This window comes from Piliocolobus tephrosceles, chromosome 1 (genome assembly GCF_002776525.5).
Source record: "Piliocolobus tephrosceles isolate RC106 chromosome 1, ASM277652v3, whole genome shotgun sequence".
In the NCBI taxonomy this organism is placed as follows: Eukaryota; Metazoa; Chordata; class Mammalia; order Primates; family Cercopithecidae; genus Piliocolobus; species Piliocolobus tephrosceles.
In genome coordinates, this window is record NC_045434.1 from 11,058,719 (window position 1) to 11,077,328 (window position 18,610).

Below are 18,610 nucleotides of genomic sequence, written 5' to 3' on the forward strand. Positions count from 1 at the left end.
TATCTATTAACTATGACAAACATACTCTTAGCATCCCAATAAACAAGGTGAGCAGCTCCCCTAAGCGGGGAGTAGGCCCTTGATGCCAGGCATTTGGACTCTAGAGCTCATGGTCTTCATCTATACCCAAGATAAAAGTCAGTTCAGTATCTTCCAAAGAAGTGTATCCAAGAAGGAAATTAGAAGAAATTAAAAACTCCATGTTTCCTATACAGGATCCTCATCTTTCTCTATATTCTTCTTAGATTCTCACAGGAATACGAAACCCATTGTGAACTGTGCACTCTTTATGAGAATCTAACTAACGCCTGATGATGTGAGAGAGAACAGTTTCACGCCAAACCCATCCCCACCTTCAACCCCGGCCCACTGGCTGGTGGCAAATAGTCTTCTAGGAAACTGGTACCTAGTGCCAAAAAGGTTGGAGGCTTAAGAACTACACTCTAAAATCAGTATATGTCACATCTGTATGATATTACTTCAAGTGCAGTATGTTACCCCACATATTAAATCATCTTAACACTATTATACCTTAAAATTTCTTGTATGATTTTTGCCACTAAGTTCCACCTGTTGCTATCATTGCCTATTTTTAAAAGTGTAATACGCACTTTATAAGCTAAGTAATATTAATTATTTTAATAAAACTTTAAAGACAACCTTGAACAGTGTTTTTAACACTTCAGGTTGTAATCTGTTTGTACGTTAGGGAATCAGTTTATTGGGTTGGGAAAACGACTTAAAACATAGAATAGAGGCCGGGCACAGTGGCTAATGCCTATAATCCCAGCACTTTGGGAGGCCAAAGCGGGTGGATCACCTGAGGTCAGGAGTTCAAGACCAGCCTGGCCAACGTGATGAAACCCCAACTCTACTAAAAATACAAACATTAGCCAGGCATGATGGTGGTAGGCACCTATAATCCCAGCTACCTGGGAGGCTGAGACAGGAGAATCACTTGAACCCAGGAGGTAGAGGTTGCAGTGAGCCAAGATTGCACCACTGCACTCCAGTCTGGACAACAGAGCGAGACTCCATCAAAAAAACAACAACAACATAAAAAAATAAATAAATAAAACATAGAATAGAATCGAAAATGAGTGAGTGGACATGGTAAATGTAAGTGTTATTCTATGAGTCTCCTTTCAGTCCTACGTGTCAACTGTACAACTGTATTACTGTGAAATTCATTCCCATGGGTTGCGGACCAAGTGTAAAGCCACTGCGTATCACAATGACTGTATCACCAGCGATTGCCATTCGAGAGGATCTTGGTACCTGGCTGGTATCCACAGGGATCGGTGTGAAGGCAGCTTGTGTCAGGGAAACCGTGGGGCCCAGCAGGTCGCGTGTGTAAGTTCTTTCTTGCTTGTACTCTCGGCTGTGTTCCACTTTCAACTTTTCTTTTGGCAGAACAGCTTCATAACAAGGAGCGTACCCAGGTGGAGGAAGAAATTTGAATTCTCCATGTCGCCCCCCAAGCAGAAAGCGTACTCTAAAAAGGATGCATGTTAGAGTCCATTTTATCTCTGATGTACATTAAATTTTTCCAATTAACAAAATCTTAGGGAAAGATTATTAGTACAAAAGTAATTTTATCAGAAGCCACATTTTCCCCTAAGTACCATCATAATGTGATCACCTTAGAATTCAAGGGCCTCTAATTGTAAAAGGTAAAACCTGAGGACACCATATACATCAGAAGAGAAAACCTTCAGCTAATTAACGGGTCAGTGAAGACATCACCTGCTGGAGAAGTAACTAAAAGCACATGCACCACAATCTTACGGGAATGAAGTGCATGTTCATAATAACTGGTCACCTAATGTCCCAAAGTACCCACATAATCAACAGATAAAGGAAAGACCTGATCGAAATATCTATATGCTGAAAATTACAGGACTTAACAAGGAATGAGGGGAAAAACAGTCACTTTTCAATTTCCTAATGAAATTCTCTAAAGCAGGGGTCCCCAACACCCAGGCCGCGACAGGTACCAGTCTGTGGCCTGTTAGGAACCAGGCTGCACAGGAGGAGGTGAGCTGTGTGGGCAAGAGAGCATTACCCCCTGAGCTCTGCCTCCTGTCAGATCAGCAGCGGCCTTAGATTTTCATAGGAGCATTAACCCTATTGTGAACTGCGCCTGTGAGGGATCTAGGTTGCATGCTCCTTATGAGAATTGAACTAATGCCTGATGATCTGAGCTGGAACGGTTTCGTCCTGAAACCATCCCCACCATCAACCCCAGCCCTGGCCCGTGGAAAAACTGTCTTCCGCAAAAGCGGTGCCTGGGGCCAAAAACGTTGGGGACTGCTGCTTTAAAAGAGATTCTGAGGTCTCTTCAACTTGAAGAAAGCAGGTAACCTTATTGCTAATTGTTTATCAATTTCAACAACAAAAAGAACTTACTAAAATCTTCTAGACATTCTGCTCATTGAAGCAAAACTATTTTAATCTGAGTTCCACTGAACAACACTTTTTGAAACAGTTAAATGATATCTGTTTCCTGGGGCTCTCGGATTTACAAAAATAAATTTAAATGTTCCATTTTCCTTGTACTTTTTTTTTTGAGTCAAGGTCTCACTCTGTTGTTCAGGCAGGGGTGCAGTGATACAGTCACAGGTTACTACAGCCTCCAACTCCTGGGTTCAAGGGATCCTCCCAACTCAGCCTCCCAAGTAGCTAAGACTATAGGCACACAACACTAGGTGCTAATTAAAGAAACAAAACAAAACAAAACTTTTGCAGAGATAGGGTCTCACTGTGTTGACCAGACTGGTCACAAACTCCTGACCTCAAGCAATCCTTCCACCTCGGCCTCCCAAAGTGCTGGGATTACAGGTGCAAGCTACCACACCTGGCCATAATTCTTTTTCTAATTTGTGTATCAATCAGGTCCAGTCCAAAAAAATAAAAGCAAAGAAAAGTGAGGAAAAATAAAAATGCTAAAACATTCCAGAAGCTTATAGAAACATAATTTGTATAAATACATCAGAAAAAGGAACTGGTACATGGATAGCTAATATTCATGATTACTCTATTCCTTCTTCAATATGCTGCTTTTGTAACTAGGAATTATTCCTGGGAGAATTATGACTAAAACAAAGGGTGTCCTTCTAAGTTTACAGATGTGTGTGTGTATATAAAAACAAGTGACAGAATAGTTACTTATTATAACAGACCATCATTTATTAAAGTTTTATTTGTAGAACTACAATGGATTCTCACTTTGTTTCCCTCCAGTAATAGCAAAAAAGGAAAGAGTGTGAGGAAACCATCTTGGCACCATTGACCATAAGCAGAGAACAAAGGAATAAAGAGAATAAAGGTGGAGAGGAACACTAAAGGAGGCCACCTGCGCCTCATCAACACAAAGGAGGATATTTAATTTCTATCGAAATAAGGAGGTGTGCAATGGGGTGAGGAACCATGGCTTAAAAAAGGAAAATGAATGAAAATATAAGAAAATAAGCAGTATTTTTCTAAACAGCCTTGTTCATTTCACCTAAATCAACTAAAAAAAAGAAAAAAACCTTGAAATAGTTCAGGACACTGGTTTGAGGGAGACTGCCCACATCTAAACACAGTGGGATCCGTAAACAAAGCACTCAGCCTTGCACGATGCCCCTCTTAGGTGAGCCTTTCCTCCTTCAAGGCACAGGCAAAAATGCGCTGAGGACAGGTGCCCAGGAGACAGAAACAATGCTTAGAGAAGCAGGGCAATGGCAGTGCAGAGTCTTCTGTGGAGGTATGAGAAATGAGAAAGGAAAGAGACCAAAAAACATAGACATACTAACTTTATTCCCGCAGAGAAACTAACGACTGGAAAGAAGAGGCCATCGATGTTGAAATTCTCAAACATTCCTTGAACAGGTTGTCCATTAATTCGGAACGAGATGCTTGGGGCACTTAGATCTAAACAGCAACTGATGACATCATCAGTTCTTAACAGATGTTGGTTTGGTGAGCTTACAGTACGAGCAATACAACCTATTGGGGGAAGAAACATTAAGGAAGGTCATGTAGTTTTTATCTCGAGAATCAGCTTCAGAGCCGAAGTCAAAAGATTTCAATAGGTAGTGACAAACCAATGCACAACACCAGAAGGAATAAATCTTGAATATAAACGCATGTTACATGTTAAACCCTTTGTCAAAAAAAAGACTATTTCAGGAGTCAGGCTGCTACCTATGTTGTAAAATACACCTTCTGATACACAGAAATTTCTGCATGTAGATGGATGGCAATCGATCCAGAAATTATCTAAGAGCAGATTATATAATGATGTCCAAGGAACATCTCCAGGGACTTCAAATAGCTACCTTACCACCTACTACTTGTGAGACCATAGCCAAATTACTTAACCTCTCTTAATTTTGATGTCTGATAAACAGAACACCAAATACCATCACCTTGTTTAGTTATTTTGATGATTAATGTTTTACAAGTAAGAGAGTCTCAGGCACAGCAGACACTTCACGTCAGTCCCTTTGTCAAATGCTAAACTCCCTTCGTTCTATCAATTTAAAATAAAAATACATAAAGATAATGAAAGCAGAAAATACGATCATTCATTCCTGCAGCACGTTGTTTATTGTGAGATAACTATAGGTCAATTGGTTTTTCTTTTAAATTTATTTCACACAAGATCTTGGTTGGCTTCTTAAGTAAAGCAGGATATAACTGGAGGCATGAAAATGATATTTGATAAATGTTGTTTCTTGCCCTGGCAAGACCAACCTATGGTCTAAGCCCATTCCTGATTCTAAGAACTCCTTTGCTAATCAGTCCCGAGAGCATCTGCTTCTCACTGCACGCTGGAATAAAAGAAGGCAAGGTCCACCCAAACATATACGCTCACAAACATAAACAAAACCTTCAATTTGAGCAAAGACAAAATCAGACTTTGTGATACGTGCTTTGTATTTTTAATAATTCTTTTTATTTCAAGCATGCCAATATCTCTACCAAGGACATATGTGAAATGCCAGTAGTAGAGAATACCTACTTTTTAAAATGTGAACATTTTTTATTTTACCGATATTCAAATCCACAGGCAATAAATTCACTATCAAGTGTCTCTTCTAGAATTCCCTGAATATAATAAAGGCAGCTTTTTAAAAAATCATACAAAAGCAATGCAGAAAAAGGTCTAGTTTCTTGTTTATACCAAGATGTGTAGCTAATAGCAATGTTGTTTACAAGATATCTATGATAATCAAATACATTGTTCACTTTGAGGGATATGATAGCTTGATAGATCCTGTACTAGAAACCTGTACCCATCTTTCCTGTACATTCCTCCACACTAATTCTATATTTAAATTCTCTCAAAGCACCAAGATTTTTTATACTTTTGGTCCTTTCAGACACCTGGGACCTGGATTCCCAAAATCCAGTTCTGCATTGACAGAGAGGAAATGTAGCAACACCGCAAAGTTTAAATTGAAGGGAAGAAATGAAGACATAACTAAAAACTTTTGCTTATAAGCCCAATCCTTGTTCCAAGAAATACTGTCACTCTCCAATTACAAAATGTTAAGTGGCAGAGAATGTGCTCCAACCTAGAAATCACTGATATTTGATACTTGAAATTGTACATCAACTATTAAGAAGAAAATAGGAGAATGACCCCCAAGAAGGTTATCTGTTACTATGAATTCGAGTTTCATAACTCACATTCCAACTAATTTAGATTTGTCTTCATTGATTATGAATCTAAAATCAGCAAAGCATTTAATAGACCCCCAGTGGCTTAAGAGAAAATACTTTTCAACTACAGGCATGATATGATATATATTTTCTTGCCATTTAAAAAAATGAATAAAATTTTAAGATGCTTTTCTCCTGAAACTCCAGTGCCTACCATCCTTTCTGGTACATGTCCACAGATTCACTAAATTTTTTTGTTGTTGTTCTTATTGTTCTATTTAACAGATACTTTGTAATAAAAGGCATAATGCATACAATTCAATTCCACAAGAACCAGGTACTTTCAATGTATTGAAAGAAAAAGCTTCAAATTGAATACAAAACAAAAATAGTAAAATATGTTATTATATGGAGAGACTAAATGAAAGCAACTTGGCACTGTCGATTAATGTTTTTTTAATCTATTCTCTGTGTAATGGGAAAACAAGTTAACATGTTTCATTTATTCATTTGAGTATTTATTTCCTGCAGAGCAATACCAGGAGCTAGAGAGAGAGAAGGTAATAGTATCTAAAAGATTATAGTTAAAACATTTTATAACAAGGAGATTAGCCCTATTTTGTGTTTAATAGGTCTTCTGAAATGAGGACTCTTTATCTCTGGTTGGTCAACAGAAAAACTTTCCTATGGGAACAAGGCACTGTGACTATGGTCCGGCTGGCACAGGTCGCCTTTGTATAAAGCAGTCCACAGTACTGTGAGGACTCCAACCACATTCCTCAGAGGTTAGATGAAATATGCAAAACACAGCTTCAACACCATGAATATATATATACCTTTTATGTACTCACAAAAATTAAAAATTGAGGCTGGGCACAGTGGCTCACACTTGTAATCCCAGCACTTTGGGAAGCGGAGGCAGGCAGATCACTTGAGACCAAGAGTTCAAGATAAGCCTGGACAACATGGTGAAACCCCCAGCTCCGCTAAAAAAATATAAAAATTAGCTGGGCATGGTGGTGCAAGCCTGTAGTCCCAGCTACTCAGGAGGCTGAGACACGAGAATCACTTGAACCCAGGAGGCGGAGGCTGCAATGAGCCAAGATTGCACCACTGTACTCCAGCCTGGGCAACAGAGCAAGACTGTGTCTCGAAATAAATAAATAAGTAAGTAAGTAAGTAAGTAAGTAAGTAAGTAAGTAAGTAAGTAAATAAATAAATAAATAAATAAGTACACACACACACAAATACAGCTTCATCTCTTCTAGACAACCGAGCTATTGGCACTCAATGAAGAAAGAATTCAGTAAGTATCATTGTTAGATACAACTACACGGAATGCTTTTAGATATAAACTCATTACCATAAAGTCTTAGGTGTAGTTCAATTTATTTCTTACTTTTCATAAGCTTTTAGTCCCATAAAGCATGCATAAATGCCTATCATTTGTACTCCACAAGAGGCAAAGTTCAGCTTTATAACTTAAGGTAACTTTCTGTATCTTCCATATGCTAAATAATTTATAAACTATGGCAAGATTATACCAGGACTATATTCCAAATGCAATTTATAAACTATGGCAAGATCATACCAGGACTATATTCCAAATGCAGTATAAGCATATGTCTGCCAGTATAAGCATATGTCTGCAGAATCCAGATGAATTTTAACATCTAAAAAATCTACATAATCAAGAGCTAAGCTTTTAAATGGAGCTCACCAAACTCTACTTCATGAATTAGAGAAAAGAATATTATTTTTAAATATATAGTACTCATTTTTAATACATACTCAACCATCAAAACTAAGGGTTGGTAGCTGGTGAAATGACCTATTCCTTTATTTTTAAACCATTTTATACTTCTGAAACAGAGTGTCATTTGATTAGAATCTGAGTCCTCATACCACACTTCACAAATTATTGATTTCCCACCATTACATTATCTAACAGAAGGCTGAACTTAGTCTATTTCTTCCCATTATTTTCCAAGGTTTGTTTTTTGTTCTTTTCCATTGGCAGCCAAAGTTTTAAACATACCAATTAAAGCAGAAAACTCACAAGTTTCTTGCAGTTCATTCATGCTTTGGAATGCACTCTTTAAATACACAGTATTGTTCCTAAGCAATACACTCTTATTTAAATCTTTAAATACACAGCATTGTTCATAAGCTAGGCAGTCCCTTGAAAATGTACTATAATTGTAAGTGTTTTCTTTTTCCCCTAGTGAAATACTGCTTTTTCCCCAACACTCTTACTCATCCTCTCAATGCTAAATTTCTGAATGATTAATACCCTATAGAAGTACCCAATGGAAGCGGCACCAATAGCTTTCAGAAATGCCCAGCAAAAGATCTCCTTCTGGAACATGGTGAAAGAAAATGGACCGCACGTACCTGACCAGAGATGAAGGCCATCAAATCCATAGGAGAAGAGATCATCTCCAACACCATTTCCACCCCACTCTTCGCCCCCTCCAGGGTAGGGAGAATACCCTTCAGTGGAAGCCCAGCCCACTCGCAGGTGAGTTGCTTCAGCTGTCACAAAGGGCTCTGTGTGGTCCACCATCAGTTCATAGTACCATTTCTTATACTGAGCAGAACCTTCACTGACGCCCAGAAAAATATTGGGTCTCATGCTTTAAAGAGACAGGAATCACATGTAAGAAAAGTCCAAACAAACCTTCCGTTGTTTGCATTTACATCTCATAATTTTACTTTTGTATTTCATTTAATTTTGTTTTATTGAGACGGTGTCTTGCTCTGTTGTCTAGGCTGAAGTGCAGCGATGCAATCATAGTTTAATGCAGTCACCATCTCCCAGGTTCAAGTAATCCTCCCACCTCAGCCTCCTGAATAACTGGCACTAAAGGAGAGTGCCACCAAGCCCAAATAATTTTCTTTTTTATTTTTAGTAGAGATAAGGTTTTGCTATGGTGCCCAGGATGATATCAAACTCCTGAGCTCAAGTGATCCTCCTGCCTCGACCTCCCAAGTGCTGGAGTAACAGGCATGAGCCACCATGCCCAGCCACATCTCACTATTTTAAACATTAGTCATGCTTCTCTAAGATGCCACATGTTAAATATATATTTCCTTAATTACTAACAAAATTATTAAAACTACCACTCCAGCGTCACTGTGAACATTCCATCAGCAGTTTCGCTTCTGAGATTTCTTGGCAGTGTCACCCAAGGGACTAATGTTATTTTGTCTTAATTCCTCTTCAGCACATTGTATATCATTAATCGTATTTAAGTCACAAACTGAGACACTCAGAGCAGACTTTTAGAATTAATGGAGTTATTAGGAATTCCGGACATGGAGAAATTTTCCTAAACTTAAGCTTTGTGTCACATGGGGTATGGGGCTGAGGTAGGTCATGTTGTTTGTGAAGGAATCAAGGTAACTAATCAGCTTTGTTGTTCATTAAGCCTCACTGTGAACAGAAAAATTTTTCGTAACTTGTATTTAATTCCATTTTAGGAGAGGACATATAGCCTATGGTAGCAGTAGGTAGAAATGAATGAAGGTCTCAGAACATACTACTCAAGAATGGCAGGTCTGTTATATAAAGAATCATGAAGGAAATCTTAAGTCAATACTGTAAAACAAACAAACAAAAACATAGAAGGTGTTTGGACTTTGCTTCCCAGCTCAGCAGAGGTAACACAATTTGATATATAATCGACTTATTTTTAAAAGGAGCTCCTCAAAAGGAGCGAAGGAAAACAACCAGCTGTATCCATTTCCCAACAATTTCCATTTTTCTAGCACAGTGTGGTTGGAAGTATAGTTGGAAAACCATGGGTTTCTGAGTCAGAGAGAAAATTTGAGCATCCGTTTGCTAGCTGTGTGACCTGGCACTAGTTATAAAACCTTGCTCGTCCTCCATTTATCCTCCTGGAAAATGGGCTGGTAAATATCTATAAGTTTAAGCATGTTGTGAGGATGGAATAATAGAATAAATGTAAAGAAGTCTCTGCCATAGAGTGAATATGCAATAAGTATATATATTTTAAAAAACACACACATTGGCTGGGTGCGGTGGCTCACACCTGTAATCCCAGCACTTTGGGAGGCTAAGGCAGGCGGATCACGAGGTCAGGAGTTCGAGACCACACTGGACAACATGGTGAAACTCCGTCTCTACTAAAAATACAAAAATCAGCTGGGTGTGGTGGTGTGCACCTGTAATCCCAGCTACTGGGAGGCTGAGGCAGGAGAAAGGCTTGAACCCAGGAGGTAGAAGTTGCAGTGAGCCAAGGTCATGCCACTGCACTCCAGCCTGGGTGACAGAGCAAGACTCCATCTCAAAAAACAAAACACATCATAGAAATACACAACAAACCCCACATTTCTGTTTAAAACAGGATGACGTTATCAGTATCTCTGGGCTAGCTGCTAGATACAGTGTGCCAATGTTACTACTATCACACACAGCATTTTGTGATTGTAAGCAGTTATTTCTTATTATTTATGTGTTCATCTGGGGGATGTGATGGTTAATATTGAGTGTCAACTTGATTGGATTGAAGGATGCAGAGTATTGTTCCTGGATGTGTCTGTGAAGGTGTTGCCAAAGGAGAGTAACATTCGAGTCAATGGACTGAGAGAGGCAGACCCACCTTCAATCTGGGTGGGCACCATCTGATCAGCTGCCAGCACAGCTAGAATAAAAGCAGGCAGAAGAACATGGAGAGACTAGACTGGCTGAGTTTTCCATCCTTCCTCTTCCTCCCGTGCTGGATGTTTCCTGCCCTTGAACATCAGACTCCCAAGTTCTTCTGCTTTTGGACTCCTGGACTTAGCAGTGGTTTGCCAGGGGCTCTCGGGCCTTCAGCCGCAGGCTGAAGGCTGCACTTCTGGCCTCCCTACTTTTGAGGTTTGGGACTCAGACTGGCTTCCTTGCTCCTCAGTTTGCAGACAGCCTATTGTGGGACTTCACCTTGTGATCGTGTGAGTCAATGCTCCTTAATAAACTCCCTTTCATATAGACAGCTATCCTGTTCATCCTGTACCTCTAGAGAAGCCTGACAAATACAGGGGATAAGAAAGGCAGTGTGGCATGGTGGTTATAAGCTCAGTCTCTGGATTTAGATCTGAGCTCCACTTCCAGTTCCAGTTTTTTCGTCTATAAAATGTGAATCCCAGTGGTTCCTAGGAAAGCACAGACACAAACAGTATAGAATACACATAAAGCCCTTAGCACCACAGCTGGCACATGGTACTCGATGAACGGGAGGTGCCTTGGAAGGCAGATCTAACTGAAGATGTAGTTTTATTGGTTATTTGCATATTACATTTTGGACATTCTATTTCTGATTGTACATAGCAGGTACCTCAAAATGATATTGAAGGGGCTGGGCGTGGTGACTCATGCCTGTAATTCCCGCATTTTGGGAGGCCGAGGCAGGCAGATCACGAGGTCAGGAGTTCGAGACCATCCTGGCTAACACGGTGAAACCCCGTCTCTACTAAAAATATAAAAAAAATTAGCTGGGCTTGGTGGCCGGCGCCTGTGGTCCCAGCTACTCGGGAGGCTGAGGGAGGAGAATGGTGTGAACCTGGGAGGTGGAGCTTGCAGTGAGCCGAGATCGCGCCACTGCACTCCAGCCTGGGGGACAGCGAGACTCTGTCTCAAAAAAATAATAATGAAAAAAAATGATATTGAAGGATAGCGTTTTAGTTACATTCTAAGAAGATGTAAAGCATAATTATATACAACCATATACCGATACAGTTGTCAGGATGGTCCTGAGTATGTCAATGATTATCTATCTACATAGAAATGTGAATAAAAGCTCTTATCCATGTGTTTGCGGCAAAGCCATATTTTGCTAGGTTCATTTATTATTATCCCATCTGATTGTTAGAGAAAAAGACATATTATTCACTGCAAAAATACAGAAAATACTACTATATGGTCTAATTTAAAAAACAGACCATATAGTATCAGCTACAGGACAAGAACATTAATTCTTTTATTATGTTGCCTGTCAGGTGACACTGTCTGAATTTACCTGCTGACGTGGTTCACAAGACGTGTCTGCAATAACAAATCTCTTCCTGGTAAGAGATTGTCACAGATGAGGTGCTGGTTAGAACGGACTGCAACCCCATGGCAAACACAGAGTGAGCACAATACGTCCAGGACCTGAAAAGAGAAATTACTTTCAGTTGATCCTCCCTCCCTCCCTGCCTTTCCATCCTTTCTCTCCTCCCTCCCTCCCTTCCTTCCTTTTTGACAGCATCTTACTCTGTCACCCAGGCTGAAGTGCAGTGACATGATCATAGCTCACTGCAGACTCGAACTCCTGGGCACAACGAATCCTCCTGCCTCAGCCTCTATAGGTTCCTGCCACCATGCCTGGCTAATTTTCCTTTTTTGTAAAGACGGGGTATTGCTATATTACCCATTGCTGGTCTCAAACTCCTGGCCTCAAGCGATCCTCCCATCTTGGCTTCCCCAATCACTGGGATGACAGACATGAGTCACTGCGTGCGGTCACTTTCAGCTGATTCTAATTCCCCCTTCAGAATCAAGCATCAGCAGCACTTTTTACAAAGCAAACACATTCCTCCAGTTACATTTGACTCAGTTATTTAAACATTACAGTAGTTTCCCACTAACTTTCCAACTTTTCTTCATATATAAATTGAGAACTGTTCATGTTCCCACTGATGCTATGAATAAACACTAAACAATATTACTTGATCATGATTAAGAGATGAAGGCCGGGCATGGTGGCTCATGCCTGTAATCCCACACTTTGGGAGGAAAGGCAGGTGGATTGCCTGAGGTCAGGAGTTCAAGACCAGTCTGACCAATACGGTAAAACCCTGTCTCTACTTAAAATACGAAAATTAGCCGGGCATGGTGGCATGTACCTGTAGTCCCAGCTACTCCAGAGGCCGAGACAGGATAATTGCTTGAGCCCTGGAGGCGGAGGTTGCAGTGAGCTCAGATCACACCACTGCACTCCAGCCTGGGCGACAGAGCACGACTTCTCAAAAAATAATAATTAAGAGAAGAAAAACACTCATGAAAAATGTGACACACTTTTTAAAAGTTACTGTATTTAAAAAACATATCTAAAAGGATTTGAGAATTCATTCAGGGAAACGAAATAGTTCATTTACCTTGTGATTTCTTCCATGCTTGTCTAAAAGTGAGATAATGGATTTAATATGTCCTTCTTTAATAATATTTAGAGCTTCTGGACTTTCTACTAAAACACAGTGTAAAACTTCCAGAATGCCTAAAGATAAAACAAAGAAAGAGGAAAAAATAAAAGTGATTAATTGGTACACAATGACCAGTGTGCCTTCCTTTTTCTACATATGTGGATTCAGTACAATATGTAATTATCTCTGCTCAATGTGACTGTCACAAGGCACTGTGATAGGTGACAGGTGGTGTTTGGGAGAGGGGACTAATATCCAAAGATGATGACATCACAGTTGAGGGAGGAAAAGGCAAACAACTGAGACGTGGTGTTTAGCAGAAGCAGCAAGTACCTGGAAGAGGTAGTAAACAAAGCAACATGCAGATGGAGCCTTAAAGAATACGTTCATGACCCTTTTCAGGCTTTCCAGGGAAGGAAGGGCAGAACGTGCATGAGTAAAGTCTTGAATGTGGGGCATATCTGGTGTGCCTAATGTACAGGATGAGTGGGGAGGGGACAGGCAGGTTAGGGCCAGTTTATGAAGCTTCTTGGCAATGAAAGTATAATCCTGCAACATTGCATCCTAATCCATGAAGATCATGACATTCTCCTTGAGGTTTATAGTAGAAAAGATTTCTTAGTTTGTTAAATAAGAGAAATATGTAAAATAAGACAAAAACAAATAGAAATAACACAATGTATAAAACTGGATTAAAAATCGTGATATTTTTAGGTACTAGCCACCACAAAAGATAAAATAGTATATGCCTTTTCTTAAAGTTTAAAAAGGAAAGAAAAGAAAAGAAATTTCATTATCAGAAATTCTAGCGTGAACTTGTAAAGCTAAATGTGTACCTCTGCGTTCATGTTTTCAGAACAAGCTTGCCTTGTCAACAATGAGAATGGATCCCATTCACAACAATTAGACCCAACATACAGAAAACATCACATCTAAGAGTTACATAGTTTTGGGAACAGCCCCAGAGGAACCCTGTAGAAAGGGTCATACATCTCAAATGGAGTTAATGTTCTTAGAAAAGAAATACAAAGTTTTACATTTACAAAGGTATTATAGAATACAGAAGCAATTCTCTACGGCTGTCACAATCTATATTTGATCCAAGCCCCAATCCATTACAAAACAAGGAGAGTTAGTGCTAATTTCTTCACTAATGACTTAGTTTGTTAAAATACAAATATATATTCAGCCAAAAGGATTCTGAGTTAAATTGTGGAGCTGTTCAAAATCAGCTGCTGTGTTCCAACAATGCGTAACAGTTAAAAATCAAAGACAACAGAAAAAAATAATAATACAAGAGGCTGACAAGTTAAAGCAGATCTTTATATAAGTATACTAAAACCAAATACCTTTTTTTTTTTTTTGCTATTACTAAAAACGTAGGAATAAAATAAACTCATTCATTCTGTGCTAAAATAAAATCATGGAAATGGAAAAGCATTTTTAATAGATTGGTCATGCTATCCTGATGTTTTTGCTTGTTTTCTCTCTGTTATTGATTGCTATAGAGCACATGGCTGCCTTTTTATAATAAATAATTTCAACTTTTATTTTTGATTCAAGGGATACATGTGCAGGTTTGTTACATGGATATATGGCATGATGCTGAGGGTTGAGGTACAATTGATCCCATCAGTGGGGTAGTGAGTATACCCCAACCAATAGGTAATTTTTCAACCCTTGCTCCCATTCCCTCACCCGCCTCCGCTTAGCAGTGCGTAGTCTATCGTTGCTATCTTTATGACCACGAGTACCCCTTGTTTAGCTCCCACTATAAGTGATGACACACTGTATTTGGTTTTCTGTTCCTGCATTAGTTCGCTTAGGATAATGACCTCCAGTTGCATCCATGTTGCTGTAAAGGACATGATGTCGCTCTTATTATGGCTGCATAGTGTTCTATGGTATATATGTACCACATTTTCTTTATGCAGTTCACTGTTGATGGGTACCTAGATTGATTCAATGTCTTTGCTATATAGAATAGTCATGCCATGAACATTTAAGTGCATGTGTCTTTTTGGTAAAACAATTAATTTTCTTTCAGGTATATACCCAGCAATAGGCTTGCTGGGTCAAACGGTAGTTTTCTAAGTTTTTCGAGAAATCTCCAAACTGCTTTCCACAGTGGCTGAACTAATTTACATTCCCACCAACAATGTAAGCCTTTTCTCTGCAGCCTAACCGGCATCTTTTTTGGGGGGCGGGGGGGACATTCTTTATTTTTTTTTCATTTTGAGACGGAGTTTCGCTTTTGTTATCAAGGTTGGAATGTAATGGTGTAATCTCAGTTCACTGCAATCTCCACCTCCCGGGTTCAAGCAACTCTCTCGCCTCAGCCTCCTGGGTAGCTGGGATTATGAGCACCTACCACCATGCCCAGGTAATTTTTGTATTTTTAGTAGAGACGGGGTTTCACCATGTTGGCCAGGCTGGTCTCGAACTCCTGACCTCAGGTGATCTGCCCACCTCAGCCTCCCAAAGTGCTGGGATTACAGGTGTGAGCCACCGTGCCCGGCCTGACTTTTTAACAATAGCCAAGAGTGGGTAGTATGAGATGGTATCTCATTGTAGTTTTGATTTACATTTCTCTCTGGTGATTGGAAATGTGGGTAGAAAACTTTTCATATGTTTGTTGGCTGCTTGTCTGTCTTCTTTTGAGAAGTGTCTGTTCAAGTCTTTTGACAATTTTTTAATGGTGTTATTTGGCTTTTGCTTGTTGGGTGATTTAAGTTTCTTATAGATTCTGGATATTAGACCCTTATCAGATGCACACTGCCTGTTTTTATAAATAAAATTTTATTGTGTATTCCATGCACCTGCATTTACATACTATCTATAGCTGCTTTCACACTACAAAGGCAGGGTTGAGTTAACAGACCTCATGGTCCACGCACCTATAATATTAACTATCTGGCTGCTATGGTCTGAATGTTTTCATCTCCTCAAAATTGATATGTTGAAATCCTAACCCCCAAGGTGATGGTTGTCACGCGCGTCCCTGTGAAAAGACCACCAGCAGGCTTTGTAAGAGCAACAAGGCTGTTTGTTTCACCTGGGTGCAGGTGGGCTGAGTCCGAAAAGAGAGTCAGCAAAGGGTGGTGGGATTATCATTAGTTCTTATAGGTTTGGGATAGGCAATACAAAGTACATTCTTAAGGGCAGGGGAGAATATTACAAAGTACCTTCTTAAGGGTGGGGGAGAATATATGCATCAATTAGGGTGGGACAGGAACAAATCACAATGGTGGAATGTCATCACTTAAGGCTATTTTCACTTCTTCTGTGGATCTTCAGTTGCTTCAGGCCACCTGGATGTACATGCAGGTCACAGGGGATGTGATGGCTTAGCTTGGGCTCAAAGGCCTAACAATGGTATTAGGAGATGCTCAAAGGCCTGGCAATGGTATTAGGAGATGTTCCCCTTGGGGAGGTGATTAGGTCATGAAGGTAGAGCCCTTAAGAATGGGATTAGTGCCTTTATCAAGGAGGCCCCAGGGGGCTTGCTGTTCCTTCCACCATGTGAGGACGAACTTTGTATGAGAAAGGAGACCCTCAGGACAGTTTACCTGAAGGAGCCTTGATCTTGGACTTCCCAGAATCTAGAACTGTGAGAAATAAATTTCTGTAGTTTATAAATCACCCAGTTTATGATATTTTGTTACAACAGTCCTACTTGACTAAGACACTAGCCTTTTTCAGAAAAAGACTGCCAAGCGTGCAATAGAATCTAACCATTAAGAAAAAAGATCAGGAAGTTACAACCAAGACCAATGAATTTTCTTGTTAAATAAACACTCATGAAGGTCCACAGAGTGAATAAACTAAATATGTTAGAAAAGATATGACTAGATTTTGGAAGTAAATAGCGTATGTCACAAAGTGCAAAAATAGCTATATGAAAACAAATTCCCGATTTTTCTCCTATTCAGCCTAGTCTAACAGAAAGCTTTCAGAATTTGGTGTTTAACATTAAAACAGTTCCTTTATTTTTCAATTCTACCAGGTCAGATCCAACAAGTAAACACTTGAAAAAAATTGACCGCTTCTAATTCTATTAATTATGACAATAAAATGTCAAAGAAAGCGCATTTTATTTTCAATTTTATTGGAATAAACTGGAATATGCAGGCATATTAGATGGTCAATACCTTAAGAATAACCCTGGTTTATTGGAATAATTTTTTGAGACAGGATCTTGCTCAGTTGCCCAGGCTGGAGTGCACTGGCAGGATCATAGCTCACTGCATCCTCAAGCTCCTGGGCTTAAGCAATCCTCCCCCTGAGCCTCCTGTAGCCTCCTGAGTAGCTGGGACTATAAGTGCCTGCCACCATGCTGAGCTTTTTTTTTTTTCTGTAGAGAGGAGGGTGGTCTCATTATGTTGCCCAGACTGGTCTTGAACTCCTGGGCTCAAGCAATCCTCCCACTGGTCTCCCAAAGTGCTGAGATTATAGTCACAAGACACAGCACCCAGCCTGAAATAAATTTGATTTTTAATTTTATTGAAATAAACAGCAAATATGCTTAATAAAAAATTCTTAAAGGAAAACAAATGGGAAACACCAAAGAACCCATTTTTAAATAAAAAAAGGAATAGCTATACAATATTATGTGTATATTTAAATTATGCTGATATATGCTTTGAACACAGGTGAAAAATGATGCAGAGAAACAGTGCTTAAAGATTACAATATCAACAGTTATAATCATTTGACCACTAAATACTAAATACATTCAATAAGACCAAGAAATAGCTATAGTCATGAAGCTTATGGTTAGATTCTCAAATTTAAAAGCTTGGCAGATCATAACAATATTATGGAATGAAAGAATTATAAATATGCTACAAATTACCTAAAAAAACTCAACCAATTACAGCAACTAATAAGGCAAAGCAATTGAATTTTATGTTTTAATAAGCTTATAGAAATGATTTGAGAGAACCTATTAATATCATAGAAATATATAACAATCAATGTGACTTTTTAAACATAGATCCAAAATAACATATACATGATAATTGCAACTATGTAAAATATGTTCATTTGTATAAAATACATATTTCAAAAAAGACCAGAAGTTATTACCTAAAAAGGTTAGTCTTGGTTATTGCTGGATTTGTATACTTCTCTCCCAATATTTCATAAATTCTGTGAAATGAGCATGCATAACTTTTATAGTAAGAGACATATTTTAAAAGAATCATAAAACAATAGGAAGTAATGTCTATTTACATTTTATTTCTGCCATTAAATCTCAATACTTATTCAATTCATGCAACTTAATGAGGCCCGACAACAAAAGGCCAGTAACATTAGCTGCCTTTCCTCTCTACAGTATATAACTATAATTAACTTTTAATCTGTGGAAAGAATTTTTTAAGTCTTATACTTCATCCAAGTTATATAAACTTATTTTCATTCCATAAATTTGGAAAAAGCATAAACAAAACCTGCCAGTTACCACATAGAGACAGTACTGAGGGTTTATATCAGAACTAAGTGTTATACAGCAATAAACTCAGGGTACTGGCCATTTAATATGCATGATTTACCTTAGTATGAGGAGTAACAAGAACTTAGGTTGACTATTCCAGGTTGATTTCAAATATCATCTCCTAATTGTCTTCTGGACATTTCAATGAGAATGTCTCTAAGTACCCCCAACTAAGTTTTCCAAAAGCTGAACATAACACCTTTCTTTGTACATATACATGTAAAATTGCTTCTCTCATCCATCGTCCATCTGTATATTCAAGCTACAAACCTGAAG

The 18,610-nt window shown here is 39.0% G+C and overlaps 1 protein-coding gene across 1 annotated transcript in view; it reads right to left on the bottom strand.

Moving 5' to 3' along the window:
* The window catches only part of RYR2 (ryanodine receptor 2), a 557,611-nt gene that overhangs the window by 324,146 nt on the left and 214,855 nt on the right, over positions 1 to 18,610 (bottom strand). Inside the window, exons 18-22 of the mRNA XM_031934901.1 lie at positions 12,793 to 12,911; positions 11,673 to 11,806; positions 8,047 to 8,288; positions 3,798 to 3,990; positions 1,279 to 1,495 (exon numbers count right to left, since the gene is read on the bottom strand). Coding sequence (XP_031790761.1) covers positions 1,279 to 1,495; positions 3,798 to 3,990; positions 8,047 to 8,288; positions 11,673 to 11,806; positions 12,793 to 12,911 — 905 coding nt within the window. The remainder of the gene's footprint in view (positions 1 to 1,278; positions 1,496 to 3,797; positions 3,991 to 8,046; positions 8,289 to 11,672; positions 11,807 to 12,792; positions 12,912 to 18,610) is intronic.